This window comes from Scyliorhinus canicula, chromosome 19, assembly GCF_902713615.1.
Source record: "Scyliorhinus canicula chromosome 19, sScyCan1.1, whole genome shotgun sequence".
Taxonomy (NCBI): Eukaryota; Metazoa; Chordata; class Chondrichthyes; order Carcharhiniformes; family Scyliorhinidae; genus Scyliorhinus; species Scyliorhinus canicula.
In genome coordinates, this window is record NC_052164.1 from 103989425 (window position 1) to 104016342 (window position 26918).

General features: G+C 45.7%; 1 protein-coding gene across 2 annotated transcripts in view; it reads left to right on the forward strand.

Moving 5' to 3' along the window:
* hyou1 (hypoxia up-regulated 1) overlaps nt 1–18271 on the forward strand; it is a 50016-nt gene extending 31745 nt beyond the window's left edge. The window contains exons 15-25 of one of the 2 annotated variants that reach the window (XM_038779197.1): nt 595–655; nt 2736–2818; nt 3924–4118; nt 5025–5206; nt 6109–6196; nt 7966–8088; nt 8432–8565; nt 9105–9189; nt 12005–12275; nt 14873–14989; nt 15621–18271. In XM_038779197.1, the coding sequence (XP_038635125.1) occupies nt 595–655; nt 2736–2818; nt 3924–4118; nt 5025–5206; nt 6109–6196; nt 7966–8088; nt 8432–8565; nt 9105–9189; nt 12005–12275; nt 14873–14989; nt 15621–15679 (1398 nt within the window). In that variant the 3' untranslated portion in view covers nt 15680–18271. The remainder of the gene's footprint in view (nt 1–594; nt 656–2735; nt 2819–3923; nt 4119–5024; nt 5207–6108; nt 6197–7965; nt 8089–8431; nt 8566–9104; nt 9190–12004; nt 12276–14872; nt 14990–15620) is intronic. The other variant, XM_038779198.1, reaches the window with a different exon arrangement.
* The last annotated feature ends 8647 nt before the right edge of the window (nt 18272–26918 follow it).

A 26918-nucleotide genomic window follows, 5' to 3' on the forward strand; every position in this document is an offset into this window, starting at 1 on the left:
GCCCTACATATTTTCTTTTCATGTACGGAATGGTCTGTTTGAGCTGTACGCAGAACAATACTTTTCGCTGTACCTCGGTACACGTGACAATAAACAAATCCAGATCCGAGCCTGACTTGATGGCTTGTGGTCAGGAGCAGGAATCCATGCTGACCTCTATTTCTTTCAATTGCGTCAGAAATTGCTGATCAGCCACGGTGACTCTATTGCAACCACTTAAATCAATTTAATTTAAAAGGTCTTATACATGCTCACAATGTGACGAAGCAAACTTTGCATGTTTATTTACTTAACAAATTTCTAACACCAAATATAACCAAGGAAGTGAAATACTCGCATTAAGCAAGATAACACTGTACACTTCAACAAACCCTTTTACCAACAAATCTACAAAAACTGAATCCACATTCAAACCCAGCAAGTGTTAATAACTGTGATTTTTCTTTACTGATCACATGCAATTAGCCACAAATTCCCAATTGACTACATGTTGCTAACATATTAGACAGAACTAATTTACCCAATTTAAAATAAATCACTTCAGATTATCTGATTGAACTTTGTTTAAATTAAAAGTGTCTCCATTTGCCGTAGGTGGAATCTGTGTTTGAGAAGGTGCAGGATGAAGAACCTGAAGAGGAGTCCACCCTGACTAGTGAGTCCAGTGGGAAATTACTGTTTGCGCTGCCTGGTGCATTGCTGAATGGGGGCTTCTATTTTACAATCGGGGAAGTTGAATGGTTTTATTTTTGAAAACATAATTTTCTTCCTGTGGAGAGTGATGGCTGGAGATTTCCTCTAGATTTTGTTCAATATCCGAGTACCAGCAGTTCACACTCCCTGTTAGCTTAGCCCCACACTGTCAGGCACTTGTAGGCGTAGACTTGCCTGCTTCTACCAAGCTTCAAATTGCCATTCTGGTCGTACCCTGGGCTCTGGTTGTACTAGATATCAGTTCATGAAGGTTTGCAGAATAGCAACTCTATCTCACTGGAGTGGACTGTAATTAAATAAATCTGGAAGTAGAAAGTTCACTGGGAAACTAATGAACTGATGTCCTTCAGGGAAGGGAGTCTCCTGTCCCTCCCTGTGCCTCATTCCACAATGCATGGTTGAATCTGAATATACTCTGAAGTGGCTGATGTAAGCTCTGTAAACAACCATTGCTATGAAAACCAAAGAGGACTTTCCCCTACTGAGGACAACAAGTCACAAGCAAAAATGTGGCCATGAGAAACACCGTCTCCCCTTCCTGTGTCCTAGAAAAACGTGCTGATGACTACCCTGGTGCCACATTCTCTATTTGTTTCTTTCCAATAACTCGCTTATTCGGTGAGTCATTGAACGATGAGCGCCGGACTGTTGCAAGTCTGATGCTGATCACGGACTGATCTGGCTCGACTCAGTTGAGGTGTTGTTCCTAAACTAGTGGGAGAATCCTTGTCTGTATTCTGGCTTCTGGTTCCTGTACCCCTATCTACTGTGAAGGGTGGGGAGGGGTAAATACCATGGGGTGGGTGAATGGGCAAGGGTTAGGAGTGGTGGGAGTGTCTGCTGGGTGGAGGTGCCGGTGTGTGTTTGTGTGACGTTTGGGCAATGAGCTCGGCTTACAATGAGTTTGGCTGTGCATGACCATTTGTGATAGACTAAGCGGGGAGGTAGCTGCCTGTGACGCTGAAGAAGGAATCACAAGGAGGGTTTGGATATGGTGTCACTTCTAAAGAGTTTTTAAAATTTCTGTTAATATAACTTCTGTTATCAGGATGAGAGGGTTGTGCATATTACATATTTATTATAAAACAAAACTTGTATTAATAAGTTGCAACTATTGATTCACACAGTTCAAATCGGGAAGTATAACAATCTCTCTAAAGAATTCCTCCAGCACACACACACCTACACAGGACAAACCGTCTCCCTGCAGAGATGGGCTTTAGCAGATGAGCGTTACAAAATAATGGATAAAGTTCACAGAATCGTGCCAGTGTCAGCCTGGAGTTGCTTCATGTAAAGAACTTGCTGGCTCCGGTGGACATCTGGGACTCCTCATCAACTGGCCTCATCTCTGTCAGTCCAAACGCAGACCAGTTACACTCCGTTGAGGGTTCCCTGGTTAGAATTTGATGGCCCCACACAATCCTCGGCAAGGTAGCGAGAGAGAGACAGTTAGGGTAGATTTCCTTTCTCAGCTTGTTCCCCAATAAGGCTGCCTTCAAGAAGAGCAGGTTCACCCCCCCCCCCCCCAATCAATTAAATTGATTGCAGTTCAAGACAATCCACTAAATCTTCCTCGAGTACCATTCGGCCAGGTGATTTATTGGAAGAGGCCTGTTCACTGACAGTTCTATACCTAGGCCCACTCCCTATCCCATAACCCAGCGCATTGATCGTGGCCAATCCACCTAACCTGCACATCTTTGGACTGGGGAAACTGGAGCACCTGGAGGTAATCCACGCAGACGCATGGAGAATGTGCAAACCCCACACAGTCACCCAAGGCTGGAATCAAAACCCAGTCCCTGGCACTGAGGCAGCAGTGCTAATCACTGTGCCATCCAAGGTAAACTTGTGACCTTAAACCCAAATGAACAAATCGTTTCAAGTCCTTCCATTCTGTATAAGGAAAATCCAGTCCTGAAATATATGATTCTAACACTGTACCGTCTGTTATTGGATAACGGCTTCGTTTCTGGTGCCGTGTTTTTGCATTTCTCACAGTTTGATCTTCTCTGCAGAACTTGGGAACACTATTTCTAGTTTATTTGGAGGTGGGAACTCTGAAACAGACGGGAAAGAGAACCTGACTGAATCTGTGCAGGTAAGCGTACACTGGCTCTCGCTTCCATTCTTCTATGTTTCTCCTGTGGGGTGAAAGCATTCACAGACCTGGAGCCTTGGTTTGAATCCTGGTCTGTGTTTCCAGCTGCCTAAGGCCAAGGAAGGATATGAATCCAGTGACCTTGGATGGAAAGTGAAGGGTTGGCGTATGACGGGATCAGTGCTGCCTGTGAAGGCCTGCTGCCACTCACTCAGGCTTCAAAATGGAGACACTGGAACATTACTGATATCCATGGACACATGCTTAAACAAACCTGGTTTGGAATGAAAGATGGCAATATAAATGAACATGCGCTAGACCAGGGGTGGGCAAACTACGGCCCGAGGGCCGGTTATTAAAAAAAAATTTAAAATTTTTTTTTTAAAAATAAGGTTAATGGGGGGGGGGGGGGGGGGGCTGTTGGGTTACTGGTATAGGGTGGATACGTTGACTTGAGTAGGGTGATCATTGCTCGGCACAACATGTGTTTCATGTGAAGTTTCTACTTTAAAATATTAATTAATAAAAATTAATTGCTTTTTTTCCCTTTAAAAACCTTTTATTTTGGCTATTTTAAATATTAATTATTTTACTTAATATACTATGCGGCCCTTTAAAATTGTGAATTTCTGAATGTGGACCTTGCACGGAAAAGTTTGCCCACCCCTGCGCTAGACTAACCAGGTGCTTTCTGGGTCAGGAGATCTTGTTTGCCAGTTATACAATAAGTTGCTTGTATTGCCCTTTGCTGTTGTTTTATGTTGTGTGCTGTGTTGAGGGACACTCACTGTGGTGCACATGCTGCTATAACATACAATGAGGGTGCAGTTTGTTCACGAGGAAAGAGTGCTTCTTGCGTACGAGAAACGTGGAGGCAGCAAGAAATGACTTGCTGGCCAGCAGCATCATTGTGAGACAGGGCAGTGTATTTGTGTTTCTGCCTGAATTCTCTGTCTGTGCTGAGGTTGCTCAGACCTGTGTCAGCATTCACTGGGACATGAGCGGCCCAGGTGACCCATCCTGCTGGCTGTGAATGAATATTGGAAAACAGTACCCTTGCAGCTGCTAAAATATTTTTATTTTATTTTCATTCCATTCTTCGCAGGATGAAGAAGAGGTCATGAGTAAAACTGAGCAGGATGGTCAAGAAGAACCGGAGACCCCAAAAGAGAAAGAGACGCCCAAAGAAGAGGAGAGCAGCCAGCCCGAGGAGCAGGGCAAGGCTGAATTTGACGGAGAGAAAGCAGATCAGCCTGAAACCAGAGAGGGCCAGGCCAAAACGGAGAAACCCGAAACTCTGGTATGGAGATACTCTGCCTGGTGACCAGCAAGTACTGTTTCTCTCAGCTATTCTGTAACTGCCACCTCATTGATGTGTTCCTTGAGGTACCTCCCTGAAGTGGCCATTCTAAATGTGTGAGCCTCGTCTATCAAGCAGTCATGGGAGACATCACAGCCACTCTTCCAACTTATTGTTCCCGAGACTTAACTGTTCCAGAGCACTCACTCAATCGCCCCCCCCCCCCCCCCCCCCCCCCCTCACCCGCCCCAAGTTCTAGCCTTCGTAAACTTGAGGCCATCCAAAGCTCTGCTGCCTGTGTCCTTCCATTCTCTGTTCACCTCTCACCCTCGTGCTCGCTGACCTACATTGCCTCCTGATTAAACAAGGCCTTGATTTTTAAAGTTTCTCATCTTTGTTCTCCACTCTGTGGTCTTGTCCTACCTATCTCTGGAATCTCCTCCAGGTTCTTAATCCTCTGAGGCATCTGCATTCCTCTAATTTTGGCCTCTGGCGCGTGCCCAGATATAATCACTCCACCATTGACAAAGCCCCTGAATTAATTCCCTAACCTTGTCTACCACCTTTTCCTCCTTTCAAATTGTTCATTAATGACCCGAATATGTCCTTATTGTGACTCTAAAAATGTTGCTTTGTAGCACTCTGAAGCCGTGGGACATTGACATGCTGACGGCACTATATTAATATATATTGTTGTCAGTGGCTAGGAGCAGGATTTCCTATCCCTAACCCTGGCCTGGGATGTTAGAGTAGCCGCGATTATTGTGTGTTGCCGGTGCTGAGATGCTCTTTATTCCTGTTTGCGGACTGCATTTGGAATGCACTTGAGGTATTTGGTTTGGAGTTGATGCTTTGCTGTAAATGTGTCTGTGATGCACTGATAGATTTTGTTTTGATTTTTTACAGGATAAAAACGCGGATGATGTCGGGAAGGAGGAGGCAAAAGATCCAGAATTGAATAAAACTGAGGAGGTTAAAAAGCCGCAAGGACCAAAGAGAGTAAAGATTAGTGAGAATGTGACTGTCGTGTTGGAAATCCAGGACCTACCAGATATATCACAAGAGCAAATGACCCTGTCTCAAAAAAAGTAAGCGTCACTCATTGCTGAAACTCCCTCTGCTTCCGAGTGTGACAGAGAAAACATGGAGATTAGGGAAATCATAATTTGCAACCATTAGGACTTTAAAAAGCAGCAGTGATTTTTCCCAGCCATACGCAAGACGCAGCAGACATTGGAATTATTCCCAATTCAATTTTATTCTGTGACAGGAGAGGTGTTGTACCTTGGCAGAGGTTTCAATGGAACGTGCTGTCACCTAGACATAGAATTTACAATGCAGAAGGAGGCCATTCGACCCATCGAGTCTGCACCTGTCCTTGGAAAGAACACCCTACCTAAGCCCAACCTCCATACTATCCCCGTAACCCAGCAACCCTAGCTAACCTTTTTCGGACACTAAGGGCAATTTAGCGTGGCCAATCCACCGAACCTCCACATCTTTGGACTGTGGGTGGAAACCGGAGCACCCAAAGGAACCCATCGCAGACACGGAGAATGTGCAGACTCCGCACAGACAGTGACCGTAGCCGGGAATCAAACCTGGGACCCTGGCGCTGTGACGCAACAGTGCTAACCACTGTGCTACCGTGCCACCCGATTATTTTACAAAATAAATTTTTACAGTACCCAATTCTATTTTACAATTAAGGGACAATTTTGCGTGGCCAATCCACCTACCCTGCACATTTTTGGGTTGTGGATGTGAGACCCACGCAGGCACAGGGAGAATATGCAAACTCCACACACAGTGACCTGGGGCGGGATCGAATCCAGATCCTCAGTGCTGTGAAGCAGCAGTGCTAACCACTGCGCCACCATGCCACCCACCTGCCAGATTATGTAAGTTACCCAGTGCAGGCTTTGCCTATTTTAACCCTCACTGAACCTTTTGTAATTTTGCACTCCTTCACTCTTGTGTTTACACCTAGGCTTCAGGACCTTGCAGATCGGGACTTCCAAAAACACGAGCATGAAAAAATGGCCAATTCACTGGAAGCTTTCATCTTTGAAACACAGGTAAGCTATTCTATCACTCGTTACCCTGACCAATTACTGAATGCAATATACGCATTCGATCTCTTGAAATAACTAATTGTTGACCATCTGCAGCTTGGGGCATCAACTTTCAAATCGGGGTGAACTCAGCAGTTTTGGGGAGAGGCTGTTTATCGGGTTTGTTAGAAGTATGCTCTCCAGCCCAGGAGCTCTACTGCTAAGCACAGAATGTTTGTAATCGTGACTGTTCTGGAGTGTGATTTGTGAAGGACATTGGGATCCTTGAGGGTTGTGCTGCCCTCTCCTGGAATAGACCCCAGCGTCTGCAGGCAACAGCGTTTGGTGCAGTTGTATCACAAGAGTATCAGGCCACAGCCTTGTGCGGTGACCACTGCAGAAGCTGACACTTTCCACAGTGTTTCCTGAGGATCCAGCAATCTTTGCTGACCCTTAAATGAGTGTTTTCCCTCTGCTTCTACTGGAAGAGTATTTTCCCTGCTAGCTGTCTGATTGATGGGGATTCATTTTAAGATTACTGAGGTGTAGGTCACGGGTTTACACGCTGCTAAAACATATGCTTTTCATTTTCTAAAGGAATCCAAATAAATGTTTGATCCTTGTCTACTCAGTCTAGTTGTTAGCAGTCGTGAGGTGCAGTCTGGTTAAGATTTAAGGCTGGAGTGCAAACAAATGTGTTGATGCTGTGTTTCGATGTGTACCTTTTACAACCGATACTCTTGAGCAACTGCAGCAAAAGAGGATGTGTGATTTCAGACCTTGCTGGTAGAGAAAATTGGTAACTATATTCTCAAATAGTCGTGTTAACTGATATCCTGTGGTCACTATTGTGTAAACATAGCAGTTAGATTTTTACAAACCAGTTTCCTACACAAGGTGCAGGCAACCACCAAATTGTTAGAGCAGACGTGATTTAATTGCTGTGAAGGCCATATCTCTGTTCTTCGTGTGGTAACTAGAACCTTTAAATGACTTTTTATATTGGGCGGTGCTACTCTATATTTAAGTCAGAAAAGGCGATCTGTTGCAGTGAGCTTCTCTCTCGGATTGAGAGGCTTAACATTATCTCAGTGAGAGGAGGGTTATATGTCCGTGGCGGCTCTGAGTAGCAGTCTCACCTGAAGTAGAGCATTGTGGGTTCAAGTCCGATTTGGAGCACAAAAACTTAGACTGCCACTCCCAGTGCAGAACTGAGGGAGTGCTGGACTACTGGAGCTGCTGACTTTTAGGTGAAACATTAAATTGAGACTCCACCTGCCCTTGCAGGTGGATTTAGAAGATCTCATAACGCTGTTTCACAGAGCAGGGAAGTTATCCATGTTGTCCTGGTCAATTACTTATTCCACAGTCAATATTACAGAAATTACCTGCTCGTTGTCACATTGTGGAAGTTTGCTGTGTGCAGAGTGGCTGCTGTATTTCCTACATTACGGCAATGTCTACACTTCAGAAAATATTTCATTAGCTGTGAAACGTTTTAGGATTCCTGAACTGATGAAAAGGTGCTATAGAAATACAGTTTTAATCTTCTGGCTAGATGAAAGTTCCTACGGTCTTGAAGGAAATAATATTTTGGTGTGTGGGACACAGCAAGTCGGTGTCCTGCTGTATTCCTGCATGGAGGGGTTCGGAGTTCGGGGGTTCTGGCCTTTGAGCAGAGAACAGGCACTTGCTGCGGAGGGGAAATAATCTTATTTTTAAGGTTAAGGTTATTCTGTGTCTGGATTTACTTTTTAAGCCTGCAGATGTTCATCTTTGCTACTGTTCCGCAGGACAAGCTGTACCAGGATGAGTATCAGGCAGTCTCCACACAAGATGAACGGGAACAGATCTCTACTAAACTCAGCGAGGTCTCAAACTGGCTGGATGAGGATGGATATGCTGCCGCTACACAGGTTTTAGTTGGCTGTTTTTAAAATTCTGATCCTGGGGGTGACTGGTCTAGCAGCAAACAATATTGACAAATTTTCATTGTACAGAAACCAAATGGGGCAAGGGTGAGGCTGGAGTTTAAACACAAGCTTAAATAAAACTGATACTGGGGGTGAATTGCTTAGTCTGACAGGGTGGTAATATCGCTGATACTGAGTCCCAGATGCACCCTTGATAAGTTTGTAATTTAATATTGCCACCATGTTTAACACAGAATCTTACTGGGCCAAAAGCTGAGAGCATTCTGTTTTGTGTTATATGTGCATGCTGGGATTTTGCCAGTGAATTGTACCTTTGTGTGCTTAGGAACTAAAAGTAAAGCTCTCCGAGCTACGGAAGATGTGCAAGGAACTCTTCTTCAAAGTTGAAGAGAGGAGGAAGTGGCCAGACCGCCTAGCTACACTGGACAGCATGCTCAATCACTCTACCATCTTCCTCAAGTAAGTCCCCTGGTGAAGGGAAGGAACTCCTGGGCAGAGGTTTACCTGTCTTTCCACTGCTCTTTAAGTAGATGGTTCAGTGGACGATGGCAGTGACTCAGGAGGGTCTGGTTCCGTGGGCGTCGGTATCCTCCAGACCTGCTTCAACATCACTGTCAGTAACCTATTCTGTTATTAAGTCGGATGGGGGGTGTCAGTTGTTATTTGGTTCAGTTCTATATTCATTTGAAGTCCACATTCTCAGCAGGGGTCCCCAGGAAGTGAATGGGATCCCTGGTTCATTAGTGCTGTCAGTGAATGGGATCCCTGGTTCATTAGTGCTGTCAGGCCCCTATTTTCATACTGGCTGAGGTAGACTTGCTTGGCCCAGACCAAGTTGAACAGAGATGTTCGCTCAGCTGCTCTCTGAATAAAGTCTAGATCTAAATGGTTAAGTTCGGAATGGGTCTGCTTACCGAGGCACGCAAATGGGAGCAGCAGGGTGGCAGGAAAGGTTTTCTCTCTTAAAACGTTTCTCACACTCTTGTTTGTAACTTCAGAGGAGCTCGACTCATTCCAGAGGCTGACCAGATTTTCACAGAGGTGGAGTTAAGCACGCTGGAAAAGGTCATCACTGAGACAACAGTAAGTACATCAGAATCCAATCATTGCTGAAGACAAAACTACTAAACTGGGCGAAACCTGACTTGAATTTTGAAAAAAAGGTCATTACCTATCTCTATCCAGCGTGAGGGTGAGGGAGCAATAATTATAGGCAAGGGACTGAGTGTTCATTTGGGTGCTGATGTTTTATTTAGAGGGATATTGCCTGTAGAGTCTCTGAATCGTGGTCTTGAAGACTAAGATTCTGAATCTGATTTTTGAGTGGGTCATGTGTGGAATCCCGATAAGAACTTGTGCAGTTTTGGCCACCTTGTCTTTGAGGGGGGGGGGGGGGGGGCCTTGATGGGTTGGATGCCGGGACGTTGGAGAGTCTCAAACTGGGGTTCAGAGCCTCAAACTGGGGTTCAGAGCCTCAGGATAAGAAATTATTTAAGACTGAGATGAAGGTTCATTTCTTCAGTCAAAATCTTGGATTCTCACAGCCGTAGATGCTCAGCTGCTGATTATATTTATGACAGTGATTGAGAGATGTTTGGTCACTAAGGCAGTCAAGCCATTTAGGGTGGGGTTCTGATTTGGTTAGTGGTCAAGGACGAGGATGTGCAAATGAGTCAGGTAACTGGACCCACAGTGCAGGAGCCTCAGCCTTGGAGGAAGGACTGAGGCTGACAAGGTGTAGAATGTTCTCTGGGTGGAAACTTCAATGTCCATCAAGAGTGATTCAGTCGCACCACTAGAGACTGATCAGATCGAGTCCTAAAGGGCATAGCTGCCAGACTGGGTCTGCGGCTGGTGGTAAGGGAACCAAAAAGAGGGGAAAACCGTACTTGATCTCCTGCTGCAGGTGCATCTGTCATGACAGTATCAGTAGGAGTGACCACTGCACAATCCTTGTGGACCATCCATCCACCTGTCCACCATCGTCCACAAGGCGCATGTCAGGAGTGTGTTGGAATATTCTCCACTTGCCTGGATGAGCGCAGCTCCAAGAAGCTCAACACCATCCAGTACAAAGCAGTCCTACTTCATTGGCACCCTTGAATTACTGAAAAAATGTAGGTCAAGTGAGTGGGCAAAGATCTGGGAAGTGCGATTTCATGTGGGGGAAATGTGAAATTGCCCATTTTGACGGAAGAGTTAAAAGGAAGTTTATTATGTAAAAGAACAAAGAAAAGTACAGCACAGCAACAGGCCCTTCGGCCCTCCAAGCCTGCGCCGACCATGCTGCCCGTCTAAACTAAAATCTTCTACACTTCGTGGGTCTGTATCCCTCTATTCCCATCCTATTCATGTATTTGTCAAGATGCCCCTTAAATGTCACTATCGTCCCTGCTTCCACCAGCTCCTCCGGCAGCAAGTTCCAGGCACCCACTACCCTCTGTGTAAAAGATTTGCCTCGTACATCTCCTCTAAACCTTGCCCATTGCACCTTAAACCTATGCTCCCCAGTAATTGGTTCCTCTACCCTGGGAAAAAGCCTCACCTTAAAAGGTGAGATTGCAGAGTTCTTGAGGTGCAGAGGGATCTGGGTGTCCTTGTGCATGAAGCACAAAAGGCTGGTGTACAGATGCAGCAAGTAATTAGTAAAGATAATAGAATGTTAGTGTTTATTGTGAGGGGAATTGATTTCAAAAGTAAGGAGGTTCTGCTTCAGTTGTACAGGTTGTTGGTGAGACCACATCTGGAGTATTGTTTTTTAAAATAAATTTAGAGTAGCCAATTGATTTTTTCCAATTAAGGGGCAATTTAGCGTGGCCAATCCACCTAGCCTGCACATCTTTGGGTTGTGGGGGCGAAACCCACGCAAACATGGGGAGAATGTGCAAACTCCACACGGACAGTGACCCAGAGCCGAGATCGAACCTGGGACCTCAGCGCCGTGAGGCAGCAGGGCTAACCCACTGCGCCACCATGCTGCCCATCTGGAGTATTGTTTACAGTGTTGGTCTCTTTTTATAAGGAAAGATGGAAATGTGTTAGATGGGAATGTTCAGAGAAGGTTTACTAGACTAATACCTGGATTGTTCGGGTTGTCTCACAAGGAAAGGTTGGAGACGTTAGGCCTGTGTCCACCGGAATTTAGAAGAAATAAGGAAAGAGTGTAAGACAGGAAGTGAAAAATACAACAAATAACATAACAGCTGCTGATAGTGATGGAAACTATCGAAAGGGGTATTGACAGGGTGGATGTCGACAGGATGTTTCCTCTTGTGGAAGAATCTAGAACAAGTGGGTCACTGTCTAAAAATAGTTCATCACCCATTTAGGACAAGAGGTGAGGTTGGGGGTGTGGGAGGAGGCAAGAATTTTTCAAAATAAATTTAGAGTACTCTATTCTTTTTTCCAATTAAGGGGAAATTTAGCATGGCCAACCTACCTACCCAGCACATCTTTGTGTTGTGGGAGTGCGACCCACGCAGACACAGGGAGAGAATGTGCAAACTCCACATGGACAGTGATCCGGGATCGAACCCGGGTCCTCGGCGCAGTGAAGCAGCAGTGCTAACCACTGTGTCACCTTGCCACCACTAGAATTAACATCACCTTGACCTTTGGTTCCTTATTGATGTTTGGTGACCCCTCGGTATTGAGTGAGGACATGTCCAAGTCTGATTTGGCCCCATCTCCAACTATCCATTGTCTGGAACTATATCCCAGTGTGTGATATCCGAGACTGGACTGGATCTGAAGCCACACCCCAGTGTGAGGTATCAGTGTGGGGTTGGGCAGAGGGGGAGTGAGTAGCTGTAATAATGTGGGACTCTGGAAGATCCAGTGACTGGACGAGAGTCCCAGGAACATTATGCTGCTAAGTTATATTTAACTTGTGTTTCAGACGTGGAAAAATGAGACTGTGAAGGCGCAGAATAAGTTGCCGTCCACACAGAAACCCATCCTACTCTCCAAGGACATTGAGGCAAAGCTCACTCTCCTGGACCGGGAAGTCAAATACTTACTCAACAAGGCAAAATTTGCCAAACCCAAGCCCCGGAAGGAGAAGAACACAACACAGGAAATGAAAAATACAACAATGGAAGACAAAAACACAACAGCTGCTGATAGTGAGAATGTTATTCTGCCTGAGAAGAATACAGAGGGAGACTCCGGTGAGTTCATTGTGGAGTGCGAAATGTGGACACTATTGCTACAGATATAACTGAGGAATTGCTGTGTCTGGTAGGACTGACCAGTTGTGCCCTTGATTGGGGTCTGTGGGTTTTATGGGTATATAATGCGAGTAGGGGGGGAGGAGGCAGATAAATAATATGAATCCATGGCTCCATTAATTCAGGAGCATGAGCACTTGTGTCATAGAGAGTCAGCAACTTCAGGAGAGATGGGGACCCTGTACCCCAGTGAGAGGCAGCACCTTCAGGAGAGGAGAGGAACCCTGTACCCCAGTGAGAGTCAGCACCTTCAGGAGAGGAGGGGAACCCTGTACCCCAGTGAGAGGCAGCACCTTCAGGAGAGATGGGGAACCCTGTACCCCAGCGAGAGTCAGCACCTTCAGGAGAGATGGGGAACCCTGTACCCCAGTGAGAGGCAGCACCTTCAATAAAACAATAGAATAGAACATTACAACGCAGTACAGACCCTTCGGCCCTCGATGTTGTGCCAACCTGTGAAACCAATCTAAAGCCCATCTACACTATTCCATTATCATCCATATGTTTATCCAATGACCATTTAAATGCCCCTAATGTTGGCGAGTCCACTACTGTTGCAGCAGGGCATTCCATGCCCCTACTACTCTTGGAGTAAAGAGCCTCTGACATCTGTCCTATATCTATCTCCCCTCAGTTTAAAGCTATGTCCCCTTGTGCTAGCCATCACCATCCGAGGAAAAAGGCTCTCATTGTCCACCCTATCTAATTCTATGATCATTTTGTATGCCTCTATTAAGTAATCTCTTGACCACCTTCTCTCTGACGAAAACAGCCTCAAGTCCTTCAGCCCCTCCTCATAAGATCTTTGTTCCATACCAGGCAACATCCTGGTAAATCTCTGTACCCTTTCCAATGCTTCCACATCCTTCCTATAATGTGGCGACCAGAACTGCACACAATACTCCAAATGCGGCCGCACCAGAGTTTTGTACAACTGCAACATGACCTCATGGCTCCGAAACTCAATTCCTCTACCAATAAAAGCTAACACACCGTACGCCTTCTTAACAACCCTCTCAACCTGGGTGGCAACTTCCAGGGATTTATGTACATGGACGCTGAGATCTCTCTGCTCATCCACGCAACCAAGAATCTTACCATTAGCCCAGTACTCTGTATTCCTGATACTCCTTCCAAAATGAATCACCTCACACTTTTCTGCATTAATCTCCATTTGCCACTTCTCAGCCCAGCTCCTGCAGCTTATCCATGTCCCTCTGTAACCTGCAACATCCTTTCGCACTGTCCTCAACTCCACCGACATCCATAAATTTACTCGCCCATCCTTCTAGGGGGCTGTTTAGCACAGGGCTAAATCGCCGGCTTTGGATGCAGACCAAGCAGGCCAGCAGCACGGTTCGATTCCCGTAACAGCCTTCCCGAACAGGTGCCGGAATGTGGCGACTAGGGGCTTTTCACAGTAACTTCATTTGAAGCCTACTCGTGACAATAAGCGATTTTCATTTCATTTCATTTTCTGCCCTCCTCCAGGTCATTTATAAAAATAACAACCAGCAGTGTCCCCAAAGCAGATCCTTGTGGTACACCACTGAACCCCAGGCTGAACATTTCCCGTCAACCACCACCCTCTGTCTTCTAACAGCTAACCAATTTCTGATCCAAACCACTAAATCACCCTGAATCCCATGCCTCTGTATTTTCTGCAATAGCTTACCGTGGGGAACCTTATCAAACGCTTTACTGAAATCCATGTACACCACATCAACTGCTTTACCCTCGTCCACCTGTTTGGTCACCTTCTCAAAGAACTCAATAAGGTTTATGAGGCACGATCTACCCTTCACAAAACCGTGTTGACTATCCCTAATCAAATGATTCCTTTCTCGATGATAAATCCTATCTCTTGTAATTCTTTCCAAGACTTTGCCCACAACAGAAGTAAGGCTCAGTGGTCTATAGTTACTGGGGGTGTCTCTACCCCCCTTCTTCAACAAGGGGACAACATTTGTTGTCCTCCAGTCTTCTGCCGCTATTCCTGTAGACAATGACGATATAAAGATCAAAGCCAAAGGCTCTGCAATCTCCTCCCTAGCTTCCCAGAGAATTCTAGGATAAATTCCATCTGGCCCAGGGGACTTATCTATTTTCACACTTTCCAGAATTGCTAACACCTCCTCCTTATGAACCTCAATCCCATCTAGTCCAGTAGCCTTCAGGAGAGGAGGGGGGTCTGTACACCAGTGAGAGTCAGCACCTTCAGGAGAAGAGGGGGACCCTGTACCCCAGTGAGAGTCGGCACCTTCAGGAGAGGAGGGGGACACTGTACCCCAGTGAGAGTCAGCACCTTCAGGAGAGGAGGGGGACCCTGTACCCCAGTGAGAGTCAGCACCTTCAGGAGAGGAGGGGGACCCTGTACCCCAGTGAGAGTCAGCACCTTCAGGAGAGGAGGGGGACCCTGTACCCCAGTGAGAGTTCAGCACCTTCAAAGGGGGGGGGGGGGCTGGAACCTTGGAAAACACTGCTTTTCCTGTTGTGGAATGATTGAGTCACTGATGGGAATATTTCCTCCTCAACAGAGAATGAGGAAGAAGTGAAACCCGGAGAGGCTCCACCTACAGAGAACAAAGTTCAAAGCGACTCTGATGATGGTGAGGCTAAGAAAGCAGATCCAGTAGTGTTGGAGTCTAGTAAAGGTGAGCGTCTGTATGAGTGTTTGTGACATTACATATGTCTGAAACATTTGGCTTTAGAATTAAAAGCCGTACCAAAAACGTTCTCTTTGTATGTGGAAATGGTTTGTCACTGCTTTCTGCAGCAGTGACTTATCTCCTGAACCGCACAAGGAGACCATTTGTCTCACTGTGCTTGTGCCAGCTCTTTGAATGAGCTCCCCAATTAATCCCACTCCTCTGCTTGTTCCCCACGGATAAGTTTCTCCCCTTCAGGTGTTTATTGAATCTCCCTTTTTCAGACAGTACATTCCAGATTGCAACATTTCTTCTTAAAGCTTCTCTCGTTCTTTGGCCAATGACCGATTAAATCTGTGTTCTTTGGTTACTGACCCTCCTTCATCTGAAACTAGTTTCTCCCCGTTGACTCCATCAATACCATTCATCATTTTTGTAAACCTCTATGAAATCTCCCTTGTCCTTCTCTCTGCTCTAAGAGGAGCCCCGGCTCCTTCGGGCTCTCCACATAACTGAAGTCCCTCATCTCCACGACCGTTCTCATCAGTCTCTGTAATACTTTTTATAAAAAATCAATATTTCACCCATTTTGCTTCTTGCATGAGATCTTCCATTTAATGGAAATTGTTTCTTCCAGGAACAGCTGAAGGAAAACTGGAAAGCAAGTCAGACAAACACCCTCCAGATGAATTGTAACCACTCCTGGCTCCTGCACCGGTTCTATTTATATTACATTACTTTTTATGTAATGGACCTGTTTGCCATAATTTAACGGAACAATGATGCGTGATTGGAGCAGAGGTGTACATTTCATTTTATATAAAAAAAAGAAAACTGGATTTTCCTGCAGCGGACTTGTTGGATAAGTTTTGCTTGTAATAACAAGTACAGTTCAAACTGCAATGTGACCAACAGGAGGCAGTGTTTGCAGCAAGGGTGTTGATGTTCAAAGGGATTTAAAAGTTTCAAGTTCTTGGAAGCCAAGTGTTTCTACTCATTGTATTTCTTTTCCCTTTGTTGTGTTTTTTTTAAATGAATGGTTATGAATGAACTTATTGCACTGAATTGAAGTACGTGAATTTCGTTTGACATGTGTCAGCTTGAGGCAAGTTGAATGTTAAAATTTAGCTCTGCAGACTATTAGAGTTCGATACTTGGCTTTAAAATAAGTTGACACTCACAAGATGGCACTGTTTGTGATGCAGGGGTACGTCACCTCATTACACAGGTGACCCTCCTGCTTCAGTGTACAACCACTCAGAACATGCACAGAACGTGGACAGGTAAATGTGAGCAGGTTTCCTCTATTTTTCTTTTACTTGTAAACTTGACCTTGTGTTGCAACCTAGAGTGTCCAAACCAGCTGCAAGCATGCACATCACCAGCCAGCAGGAATAGGGGGCACAGTGCTTCCACTTCCCCCATGAATTGTAGGGGTTGGGAACATCCACTGATGTGACCATTCTGGAATCAGTCCCGTCTTGTGTGGCACTGGTTTCTGTTTGAACTCTTAACAGACTGAATGCAGCTAATTAATCTGGAGTGGTAATGGGAAACTCTGTAAATTTGCTAACATTTTACACTGCAGCCTCGGTGGATACAGGGCTGAAAGAGCTTCAACTTTGTTATGACTTCAGCTTTGGGACCTATCTTAAGTGTTTCTCTGAAATGGGGTGGCGAAGTGGTTAGCACTGCTGCCTCACGGTGCCGAGAACCTGGGTTTGATCCCGGCCCTGCGTCACTGTCCATGTGGAATTTGCACTAACCCCCCCCCCCAAAAGCCAAAGATGTGCAGGGTAGGTGGATTGACTACGTCAAATATCTCCTTAATTGGAAAAACAAGAATTGGGCACTTCAAATTTTTAAAAAAGTGTTTCTCTGAAACCCACTAACCCCGTGTTTGTAACTCCACTTCCTGTTTGTATGATGCAGTCAGGTTTCGGAATCAGTCCAGCGCATAGATTATTGGAGCAGATGTCCTTCATCTTTCTTTCATTGCTACGAAATGTGTAACAAAACCGCTCATGCGAACTCCAGGTAGTGCTGTGCCTGGGGCAGTGTGCGGATGTGATATGGCCCACATTGCCTGCAGGAAATCAGAGGCTGGAGTCTGTTGATGATTGGCAGATGGCAAGGTGATTTTGATATTGCCTAAGCTTCATGGTTTGCAGTCAGATCCTCCCTGATATTCTCCACTCTACGTGTCGCACTGGCCTTCGAATTCACTGTCCTGGTTGTTGTATCCTTCAGTTTGGTTTCCCAAAGTGAATTCAGGCAATGACACTCTGAAGATGATGGCTTCTTCAGTCGTATTGAAAAGTTGCTGCTCTATTATGACTGCCAGAAATGCGATTTCAGAGCTGCCTGATAGTTAACCAATCGCCATCTTTTCGATATTGAATGTGACTACAGAGGTTTGGGCGTTTTGTTTGCTCCCTATAATACTCCGTGCTGGATTCCTGCTTCACACTGGTCACTAGCAGTTACCACTTAGGCAGTGGTGCATAAAGTTCCTTTTTCTGCTCTGCGATCTGCAGTGTCTGTGTGTGTATATTTTTTTTGTTATTGGTGATAATTTAATTTTTTTTTCGCTCCCTGGGCCAAGTACTGAACTTGCAGCTGACATTGAATAGCAAGGGACAAATTCCCTCTGCCCATTCCCTATTTAATATTTCGCACGGGCCCGAGTCCCTTAAACGGCATTTAATTTACTGAAGAAGAGGTGGAAGTGGGGACTAACTCAGTTTAATTATCAGGAAACATCTTTTCCAGTCAACTACTATCAAAATTTGAGTCTCTAGATTTCAACCCACCCACCTAATATCCCGTGAACAATCTCGCCAGGTGACCACTACAGTTGTTTGGACTGTACTTTAGTTACTGAAACTTCAGTGATATTCGTATTATAGTTACATTATTGCAGGTGGGTTGTCCCCCTGCTGTTGGAAGTAGTTTTTTTTAAATGCCTAATTTCAAAAGTTTAAATTTAAAAGAAAATAAAAGTTCTAATCTAATAATGAGCTTGGTTCAGCAGCCATTGGAGCTGTTGTGAGGTATAAGTGAATGTAGGGAGTTGATGTGAAAAGGGACCAGGTTTCTATTTGTGCTTCTGGTCAATCGTTTGTGCCTAGCGTTGAGAATGTACACTGCAGACTGAGTGAGGGACCATTTCTGCACTTGACCCCCTCAAAATAAACTAGCCAGATTCACCAAGCTTCCACTGTGTCCCTGCCAGTTGTGTTTATCTGCACTGTTCACTCTCCCCAATAAAATGTTGATTTATTTTTCTGAATTTGTCAGTGGATGACTATCTACAGGGCCTTTCTTTTTCTTACTAAGCTCAGCCGACGTAGAGCGTAACTGAGGCTATTCTCGCATCTTGGACTTTTACTGGGTCCCACTGTCTGTGACACCGTTTCCTCCTGGCTCCCTTGAAAGAAGCTGTCAGACAGATATCTGACCTGTATGCCATCTTTCCTGTACCCACACTGAAGCAGGGTCTGTGTGGCTGCTCTTTTTTTTTCCCTCCGAGTACAAATATTTATTGAACTGCACATATCTTTGCAGGAACCTTTTACAATTGTTATGCAATACTCCCAGCATTGGAAGCAATCCTGGGCCGTGGATCTGCACATTCCTTGGCTACGGCACCTGTGATCGCAGAACCTTTCATTTCTCCTTTGTTATTTACCATCATCCCTGTATTGTCTTCAAAGTAGGAAGACTTTCACTGCTGAGTTGCTTTTGCTTCAGGAAATGTCTCGGGTGTGAGTAATCCGTCCAATTGGGAATTTTCCCAGTTAAAATTAATTAATCATCTGCTCTCAATTCTAACCAGTAATGGCCTTTAAAATGGCTTCTGTATAATCAGAGCCTTATTGAACTTCCTGTTCTGGGTTTGACATTGCTTGCCTTTTGTGAAATTGTTTTGTAACTTTGACTAAAATGAGGAAGGATAAACTGTATACTTTTGTTTCATGGCAATGAATTCCTCTACTAACACCAGACAATGAATAGTTTTTCTAACACAGCATTTACACTCACACGGCACTAACTATTGCCCGTCCTCTGATTCTCTTCATTCTATTCCTATACATTCATTGAAGAGAGGCTTGACCAGGAGACTGAGAACAAGGTACTTGTCCGTGTGTTAAACATGGACCATCTACTTCCTCCGTCCTAAATGGGGGCCGGTTTAGCTCAGTTGGCTGGTCAGCTGGTTTGTGAGGCAGAGCAAGGCCCCTCAACAGCCTATTGTAATCTGGGACTATGGTGACTTTCCATTTCCTAAATAACTAACTCTATTCTCCATTAAAGCATCAAGCTCTTAACTCGGCTTTTAAGTTCCTGGCCTGGGGTTCAATTTCAGGTTTTGACCTTGTAGTACAAGATAGTGGGTGTCTTACTATTTTATGCAAAGTATTGTCTCAATGTAAAAATAGGGCAGCACGGTAGCACAGTGATTAGCACTGTTGCTTCACAGCGCCAGGGTCCCAGGTTTGATTCCCGGCTTGTCTGCAGAGTCTGCACGTTCTCCCTGTGTCTGCGTGGGTTTCCTCCGGGCGCTCCGGTTTCTTCCCACAAGACCCAAAAGAGATGCTTGTTAAACATTGAATTCTCCTTCAGTGTACCCGAACGGGTGCCGAACTGCGGTGACTAGGGGATTTATTAATAATCTTTATTGTCACAGGTAGGCTTACATTAACACTGCAATGAAGTTACTGTGAAAAGCCCCTAGTCGCCACATTCTGGCGCCTGTTCGGGTACACTGAGGCAGAATTCAGAATGTCCACATTACCTAGCAGCACGTCTTTCGGGGCTTGTGGGAGGAAATCGGAGCACCCAGAGGAAATCTGCACATACTGGGAGAACGTATAGAGTCCGCAGTCAGTGACCCAAAGCTGGGAATTGAACCTGGGACCCTGGCGCTGTGAAGCAACAACGCTAACCACTGTGCTAGCGTATCTTCATTGCCGTGTTAATGTAAGCCTACTTGTGAGACTAATAAAGATTATTATTATTATGAAAAAATAGTTTGTGTTTAGCTGGGCGGAAGTTGATATTTTTGCTGCTTTTCAAACTAATTCTGGCAAGCAAGGTGGTGAAGCTGGCTTCACGGAGGTCAGCTGCCCCTCTTCCCCCAGGGTAGCAGGTTTCACTGTTGAAGGAGTTGTGATATTGGAGACTCCTATTGCCATAAAATCACACTGGGGGAAAATGGGTTATTGATTGTTTATGTAAGCTAAGATGATGTTGGCAGGAATATGCCACTTAAAGGGCTGCAGCCCCAGTGGGGAAATCTGTCCTAATAAAATTCAAGTTGGCTTTTAAACAGAATTTCCCTGGTATTTTAAGAAAGTTGCTTGTACAAAACTCTTGGTTCACAATCTGCACAGACCTTTGGTTGGGTAAATAAAGAGGATTGTATTTAAAAACCGCTCGGGGTGGTTTTAACCGCATGTCGTTCAAGAGACAGAGGGGCCAGCACAAGACAAATTTTTGGGATGGAAATATTTTGAGCAGCTATCAAATGTTTGGACGGACTGACGGCAAGACTGATACCAAGGACCTCCTTTATTCATTTATTCCATGTTCCCAAGAGATGATTGATACATTGGTTGTAATTGTATTTTGTTCAGTGGAGTAACATGCAGAGCAATTTAAATACAGAGCTTTTCTGAAATACTTGGTGAATGCAATTCTTGAGAATTAAGAAACAAATGCAGCCACAGTTATGGTAGGCTGGGATGCGAGTTATCAGCTCAATGCACAGTACTGCATTCACCTGAAGAGTATAATCTCACAGGACTTTGCTGATTGGGCGAGGAAACGCAACTGGCTGAATTGTTCATGCAGAGTGCCAGCAGGGATGTGCAGGCTGAATGGCCTCCTGTGCTGTAACCATTTTAGGATACATAATTTCACATGTGCCTTGGCTGTTTAAATTACTTAGTGAGTATTAAACAGTGCAGGCTCATGTTCCACTTTATTTGTGGAGTGTGTATGGTCAGCATTTATAGAGCAACTTTCATATTTGAAGCATTCCGAGTTGCTTGACTAGACTTATCTAAATCAAATTTTGAGCCTCATCAGCAGAGATATTGGACATGATCAAATGTTTTGCTGGAGGGGAGTATAGGAGCAGGAGGAGGCCATTCGGCCCTTCAAGCCTGCTCCGCCATCAGTCACGATCATGGCTGATCATCCAACTCAATAGCCTGATCCTTCTTTCTCCCCATAATCCTTGATACCATTTGCCTCAAGTGCCATTTCGAACTGCCTCTTGAATGTATTCAATGTCGAAGCCTCAACTACTTCCGGTGGTTAATAAATTCCACAGGCCGACCACTCTTTGGATGAAGAAATGTAAATCTCTGAGATCCACCCCTCATTTGTCTGAACTCCAGCGAAATCAATCTTAATCTAAATCAATCTCTCCTCATACGCCAGTCCCACCATCCCAGATATCAATCTGGTAAACCTTCGCCGCACACCGTCGAGCAAGAACACAGTGGCTAGCACAGTTGTGTCACAGCTCCAGGGTCCTAGGTTCGATTCCCGGCTTGGGTCACTGTCTGTGCGGAGTCTGCACGTTCTCCCTGTGTCTGCGTGGGTTTCCTCCGGGTGCTCCAGTTTCCCCCCACAGTCCAAAGATGTGCAGGTTAGGTGGATTGGCCATGATAAATTGTCCTTAGTGTCCAACAATGTTACGTGGGGTTAAGGGGTTAGGGTGTAGGTGTGGCCTTAAATGGGGTGCTCTTTTCAAGGGCCGGTGCAGACTCGATGGGCCAAATGGCCTCCTTCCACTGTAAATTCTATAATTCTATAACTTCCTTTGTCAGAAAAGGAGACCAAAACTGCACACAATATTCTAGGTGTGGCCTCACCAAGGCCCTGTATAATTGCAGCAACACATCCCTGCTCCTGTACTCGAATCCTCTCGCAATGAAAGCTAACATACCATTTGCCTTCTTTACCGCCTGCATGCTTACCTTCAGCGACTGGTGCACAAGGGCAGTCAGATCCCGCTGGATACTCACCTCTCCCAATTTACAGCCATTCGGGTAGTAATTTGCCTCCTTGTTTTTGTTCCAAAGTGAATAACCTCACATTTATCAAAATTATACGGCAACTGCCATTGATTTGTCCACTCGCCCAACCTGTGCAGATCATGCTGAAGGATCTGTAACCTCGTCACAGTTCACCCTCCCAACCAACTTGGTATCATCTGCAAACTTTGAGATATTAACATTTTGTTCCCTCGTTCAAATTACTAATATATAGGTAGGTTTCCAGAAGCATCTTAAAAGTTGGGGGGGGGTGCATGGAGGGAGAGGTTTAGGGGGCCCAGGTTCAAGTGCTGCTGAATGGTTCTTTAAAACTCGGGTCAGATGAATGATCGAAACATCAATGTGTTCTGACAGTTGAGGCAAAGCAAACCAGATCAATGCGGCTGCACGGTTAACTGGATAAGACTTTTAATGTCTGGCCTCCCGTGCATCCATTTCCTTTGCTACGTCAGAACCTGGTCACTAGACAAAGCTCTCGTATTTCACATGCAGCACAGGACATTTGTAGTTACAGCAAGCTCAATCTTGTGATTATCTGTGAATCAGCTCAAGATGTTGCTCATGTATCAACTCCTATCAGCCACCCTTCCTCACAACAGGTCAAAAGCTGTATGAGATACACAGACTCCCTTCAATGTTAAAATAAAGTTTGCGATTTATTAACGTTGGTTGTGTTCTCGGCTAGAAACAAACATACTAGAGTGAGTCATTAAGTTAAAATAAATTTGTGTGTTTTCGGCACGGATATGTGATCAGAAATCTACCAGATTGCCGTGAAAACAACTAGATCATTAAAGTCGGTCAGAGAAGGGAATTTTTGCTATTAACTAGTTCGAAGTGATCACTTTGTGATTTAAAGAAAACTTGCATCCCAATGTTGACAGCCACCACCATGTGGCCGTGGCCTGAACCCAATAAAAAAAACTTGACCAGCTTTAAAACTATAAATGGAATTTTGGTTTATTCTTTCCTGGGATTGCTGGCTAGGCCAACAATTACTGTCCATTCCGAATTGCTTTTGAGAAGTTGAGTGCCTTCTTGAACCGCTGCAGTCTGTGTGGTGTTGGGGGGGCGGGGGGGGGGGGGGGGGGGGGGGGGGGGGGGGGGGAGTTCCAGGATTTTGACCCAGCGACAGTGAAGCAACAGAGATATATTTCCAGATCAGGATGGTGAGTGATTTGGAGGGGAACCTCCAGGTGGTGGTGTTCCCAGGTATCTTCTGCCCATATTCTTCTAGATGGTAGCAGTCGTGGGTTTAGAAGTTGCTGTCGAAGGAACCTTGGTGAGTTCCTGCAGTGCATCTTGTAGATGGTGTGCACCACTGCCACTGTGTTGCTGCTGGAGGGAATGAATGTTTAAGGTTGTGGACGGGGTGCTAATCAAACTGGCTGCTTTGGTCTGGATGCTGTCGAGCTTCTTCAGTAGTGATGGATCTGCCTTCATCCAGGCAAGTGGAGAATATTCCATCAACACACCTCACGTATGACTTGTAGATGGTGGACAAATTTTGTTGAGCCAGGAAATGAAATGAAAATCGCTTATTGTCACAAGTAGGCTTCAATGAAGTTACTGTGAAAAGCCCCTAGTCGCCACATTCCGGCACCTGTCCGGGGAGGCTGGTACGGGAATCGAACCGTGCTGCTGGCCTGCTTGGTCTGCTTTAAAAGCCAGTGATTTAGCCGAGTGAGCTAAACCAGCCCCTGGAGATGAGTTACTCTGCAGAATTCCTAGCCTCTGACCTGCTCATGTAACCACAGCATTTCTATGGCTGGCCAAGTTCAGTTTCTGGTCAATGGTAAGCCCCAAGATGTTGATAGTGAGGGATTTACTGATGGTAATGCCATTAAACTGCACGGGGAGATGGTTAAATTTTCCCTTGTTTGAGATGGTCATTGCCTGGCACTTGTGGGGTGAATGTTATTTACCACTTATCGGAGCAAGCCTGGATATTGTCCAGGTCTTGCTGCATTTGGACATGGATTGTTTCAGTATCTGAGAGTCACAAATCTGAACATTGTGCAGTCAACAATGAATATCCCCACTTCTGAACTTATGATGGAGGATCATCGATGAAGGAGATGAATATGGTTGGGCCAATAACTCTCCATTGAGGAACCCCTGCAGTGACGCCTTAGAACTGAGATGATTGACCTGCAACCACCACAACCATCTTCCTTTGTGCCAGGTATGACTCCAACCAGAGGAGAGTTTCCCCCCTGATTCCCATTGACTGCAGTTTTGCAAGGGCTCCCTGTTGCTAGTCGGTCAAATGCTGCCTTGATATCAAAAGCAGTCACTCTTGGGGGCGGCATGGTTAGTGGTTAGCACTGCTGCCTCATGGCACTGAGGGCCTGGGTTCGATCCTGGCCCCCGGTCACTGGAATTTGCACATTCACCACCTGTCTGCGTGGGTCTCACCTCCCACAACCCAAAAAGATGTGCAGGGCATGTGGATTGGCCATACTAAATTGCCCCTTCGAAAAAAGAATTGGGTACAAATTTTTTTTTAAAAGAAAAAGAAGTCCCTCTCGCCTCACCTTGGATTCAGCCCTTTTGTCCATGTTTGCACCAAGGCTGTAATGAGGTCAGCGGCTAAATGACCCCCCGTGGAAGCCAAACTAAGCATCAGGAGGAGGTTGGTGCTGTCTAAGTGCCGCTTGATGGCATTGTCGACAACACCTTCCATTTGGAACATAGAATTTACAGTGCAGAAGGAGGATATTTGGCCCATCAAGTCTGCACCAGCTCTTGAAAAGAGCACCCCACTAAATTCCCACACCTTCACCCTAGCATTGTGGATAGCACAAATGCTTCACAGCTCCAGGGTCCCAGGTTCGATTCCGGCTTGGGTCACTGTCTGTGCGGAGTCTGCACATCCTCCTCGTGTGTGCGTGGATTTCCTCCGGGTGCTCCGGTTTCCTCCCACAGTCCAAAGATGTGCAGGGTAGGTGGATTGGCCATGATAAATTGCCCTTAGTGTCCAAAATTGCCCTTAGTGTTGGGTGGGGTTACTGGGTTATGGGGATGGGGTGGAGGTTTTGACCTTGGGTAGGGTGCTCTTCCCAAGAGCCGGTGCAGACTCGATGGGCCGAATGGCCTCCTTCTGCACTGTAAATTCTATGATCTACCCCAGTAACCCCACCTAACCTTTTTTGGACACAGGCAATTTAGCACAGGCAATCCACCTAACCTGCACATCCTTGGATTGCGGGAGCACCCGGAGGAAACCCATGCAGATTCCGCACAGACAGTGACCCACGCCAGGAATCGAACCCGAGACCCTGGCGCTGTGAAGCAACCGTGCTAACCACTGTGCTGCCCCTGACAGTGACAGCATCTCTGTTGATGATTGAGAGTAGACTAACAAGGTGGTAATTGGTTGGGTTAGATTTGTCATTTTGTGTAAAGGACATACCTAATTAATTCACCACATTGTTATGCAGATGCATGTTGTAGCTGTGCTGGAACAGCTTGGCTAGGCTTGTGGCTAATTCTGGAGCACACTGGAGTCTTTAGTACTATTGCCGGAATGTTGTCAGGGCCCATAGGCTGGATAACATTCTGGCAATAGCGCCGAAGACAGCACGCATCCAAATTGCCAATCCATTTACCTGCCGAATTTCTCCAGCTCCTGCGCCATCACTTTTAGCCAACGTGTCTAAAGTAATGGGCGTGGCAATATCTGCCCTCCTTCACTTTCTGGGTTACCCTTCCTGGCTTTCTTTGACTAGGGCTTCTTTGTTGACAGTTGATATTGATTTGTCAACAGTACAGCCAGAAATCTTTGGATTCACTATTAATCTGTATTTATTTTTAAAAAGGGCAGCACGGTAGCACAAGTAATTAGCACTATGGCTTCGCAGCACCAGGGTCCCAGGTTCGATTCCCTGCTGGGTCACTATCTGTGCGGAGTCTGCATGTGTCTGTGGGTTTCCTCCCTGGTGCTCCGGTTTCCTCCCACAGTCCAAAGACATGCAGGTTAGGTGGATTGGCCATGATAAATTGCCCTTAGTGTCCAAAAAAAAAGGTTAGGAGGGGTTATTGGGTTACGGGGATAGGGTGGAAGTAAGGTCTTAAGAGGACGGTGCAGACTCCAATGGGTCGAATGGCCTCCTTCTGTGCTGTATGTTCAATGTTCACACAGTTATCTGTGCCCCTCGATCTGGTATGGTACATTTCCTTGGCTTTTTTTGCTTCTTGCTGTCCTTTGCAGGCACTTTATTTATTGTTTTCTGTGGCCTTGTCTGGGTGGAAATTTCTACTCTGGCATTCCAATTTCAGAAACAAATTAAGTCTGAATTAGAGTTTGGTTTCAACAAATTATAGAAACATAAAGAAAGCCAGGATCAATAGATGTGATACGGACCCGGTGCATTGTTGGGAAAACTCATCTGATTCATTAATGGCCTTGAGGGGGGAAAATGCTTCTGCCCTGAGTTAGCTCGGTGTCTGTGACGCCAGATCCATAGCAATGTGGTTACTCCAAACTGAATTCTGAAACGGGCCAGCAAGAAGCCATCCAGTTCAAACAACCATGGCCACCTTGGGGAAGAAGGCTGGGCCATGATGATGGGCATTGCCACTGCGTGAGGTGTTGGCCATTGAGGGCCGAGTTGAGGAGAGGTTTGTTTTGAGGGTTGTGATCTTTGGAATTCTCTGGCCGAGGGTTTGTGTCGGTGAGCAGGTTCACGGCCTCGATCGATCGGTTTGGGAGGGACGGAGGCAGGACAGTAGAATCCAGATCGTGATCTTATTGAATGGTGGAACAAGCGCGATGGGCTGAATGGTCGCTTCTGGCCGATCAGGTGACTCCAGGCCAACATGCGGCCCCTTTAAGAGCGGTCACATGACGCAGATCACGTGTG